This window comes from Rana temporaria, chromosome 5 (genome assembly GCF_905171775.1).
Source record: "Rana temporaria chromosome 5, aRanTem1.1, whole genome shotgun sequence".
In the NCBI taxonomy this organism is placed as follows: Eukaryota; Metazoa; Chordata; class Amphibia; order Anura; family Ranidae; genus Rana; species Rana temporaria.
Genome location: NC_053493.1, coordinates 422771739 through 422774237, shown reverse-complemented (window position 1 = coordinate 422774237; position 2499 = coordinate 422771739). Strand labels below are relative to the sequence as shown.

The window sequence follows — 2499 nt, the reverse complement described above, 5'->3', positions numbered from 1 at the left end:
GGGGGGATTGGCGAGACCACTGAGCTCTTGTTTACCAGCGTGCCCTAATCGGGAGAAGGGGGGGGGAGAGATAAAGCTGCATGTGTCCTGCAATGCAGGCAACAAAGAACTGCCAGTTTCATTCCTCCGCCGGTAATTAATTCTCCCTGAGAAGATTGGATCTTTATTGGACTAATTGCTTTTTCTCCGAGGTCGCTCCTCCCAGTCATCGGGTTTTTTTTTTTCCTGGTGAAGATCTCTGTTGAGCAATGGGCACGGTCCTCTCCCTGTCTCCGGGTTCCCGGAAAGCCAGCCTCTACGACGACGGCTCGGGTTCCCTGGCGCATTACAACAGTGTCAGCAAGGGCAGCGGGCAGAAACCCGATAAGGCTTTAAAGCGGCACTCCATGTTTATCCCCGCCCTGACCTGGAAAAGGCTGGTGGCTTCCACCAAAAAGAAGACCTCGAGGAAGGGAACCGCCAACAGCAATTACCAGAAGGACGTTGCCCACCTGAACCACGAGAATGTGAAAAAGTCCTTATCCTGTGCCAACCTCTCCAGCTTTGACAACCAGCCTCTCGCCCCGCTCACGTCCAAGCAGATATCCTCCATCAAGAATGTCTCCGGCACCACCGGCGGCGGCTCTCCAAAGAGGGTTATAGTCCAAGCCTCCACCGGCGAACTACTCAAATGCCTTGGGGAATTCCTTTGTAGGAGGTGTTACCGGCTGAAACATTTGTCACCGACAGACCCAATTCTATGGCTGCGCAGCGTGGACCGCTCCTTGCTTCTTCAGGGCTGGCAAGACCAGGCCTTCGTCACTCCCGCCAACGTGGTGTTCGTCTACTTGCTTTGCAGGGATGTCATCGATGGGGACTCTGTGGCCACCGAACATGACTTGCAAGCCACTCTGCTGACCTGCCTGTATCTCTCCTACTCTTACATGGGCAACGAGATCTCTTACCCTCTCAAGCCTTTCCTGGTGGAAACCGGCAAAGATGCCTTCTGGGACCGATGTCTTTGCATCATTGACGCCATGAGCGCCAAGATGCTGAGAATTAACGCCGACCCGCACTACTTCACCCAGGTGTTCGCCGACCTAAAAAACGAGGGCAACCGCGATGAGTTCTCCAGAGTGTTAGACCGGTGACTGTCCATGGAGAGACAAGGTCCAGCTCTTTTACAGCACTTGAAGGCCAGATCCTACACGTAATGTTTGCTGGCCAACCTTGATCCAGTAGCCAAAAAAAAAAAAAAAAGAAGAATACGAAATGGGACCACATTCAACCTTTTGTGCATTGCCTACGTTGAGCCGTGGTGGAAATTTTTTTCGAGGCATCTTTGGCCACCATCCAACGTGCATCTTTTATTTTTTAGGCCAAAAAGTGCCTGGCGCTCACCACCTCTTATTCCCTCTAGTGTTCTCCGAGGGCCGCACGTTGTTTTTTTTTTCCTCACTACACCTTGGTAGTGGCTGCTCATACTCATTCCAAAGCGAAGCAATCCCCCAAACCTTTCTGTAAAAAAAAAACGTACAATAATGGAAGCCGTGTTGGGCAGTTAACGACGTCAAGACCCTTCAATCCTTTCTATCTTCTCCATCCGGCCAATTATGGTTTGGAGTCAACAGGATTTAAAGAGGGGCGGCTGAGGCTGGAGGATCATTATCGGTTGGGGGGAGGGGGGGGGGGCCTTGTTGGACTTCCTTGAGTTCCGTTTCATCCATGAATGTGACAATAGACATGGGTCAGACTTCGGTTTAGTAACGCCACATTGGTTGACGATACCTCTGCTTTATTGCTCATTTTGACGTGGGGTTACCGCCACCAACACGTTTCGTCTTGACAAGTTGCTATGGGATCCGTGACACCGATCTGATATGGGGAACGTTTTTGCCGTCCAGTCATGCGGATTACGAGAACAATTGCTGAAATTGGGTCATTGTCTCTTTTTTTTTTTTTGGCAGTCAGGAAATCCCCTGCCGAGTGATTTATTTATGATAGGGACCTTGTCAAGGGGTTTATCTTCGGCAATGACTTGTTTTTAAATGTGTTATATTGCTAGATAGAGCGCAATTGCTGCAGGCCATGCCAAATGTGCCGTCGGTTCCATGGAGGCTGCCACTAGCGATGCTTGCTGGGGGGGGGAGGGGGAGAGGGGGGGGTTAATGTTATTTAAAAGGTGACATCTCATGATCCCGGCCTTGTTCTATGTGTGTTTAAAGGGAAGGGCCGATGCAGGGCTCAGACGGTGTAGCCTACTGACCGGTTCCCAGGGATTACTTGGGCCTGGGGGGGACGGGGGACGTGGGTGGGGGGCACAGTGAGCTGGATTTACATTTAATGAGGAATGGATTGGTGTACAGGCGGAGCGTGACAGGCAGCTCACATGGCTTGTCCGCTGTATTACACGGATTACAGGCATGGGCTGACTCAGCCCCCCACCGGTGTCACCGTCATATCGACGACACTTTGATTTAATAAAGCAGAATCTGTGCATGGGGAGCCAATCAGCTTCTA

The 2499-nt window shown here is 51.3% G+C and overlaps 1 protein-coding gene across 1 annotated transcript; it reads left to right on the top strand.

The window, feature by feature from the left end:
• LOC120941703 (cyclin-dependent kinase 5 activator 1-like) lies at nucleotides 1-1511 on the top strand. The gene has a single exon (XM_040355292.1). It carries the CDS (start codon nucleotides 249-251, stop codon nucleotides 1128-1130), a length of 882 nt encoding a protein of 293 aa, XP_040211226.1. The 5' UTR covers nucleotides 1-248; the 3' UTR covers nucleotides 1131-1511.
• Nucleotides 1512-2499: the final 988 nt, after the last annotated feature.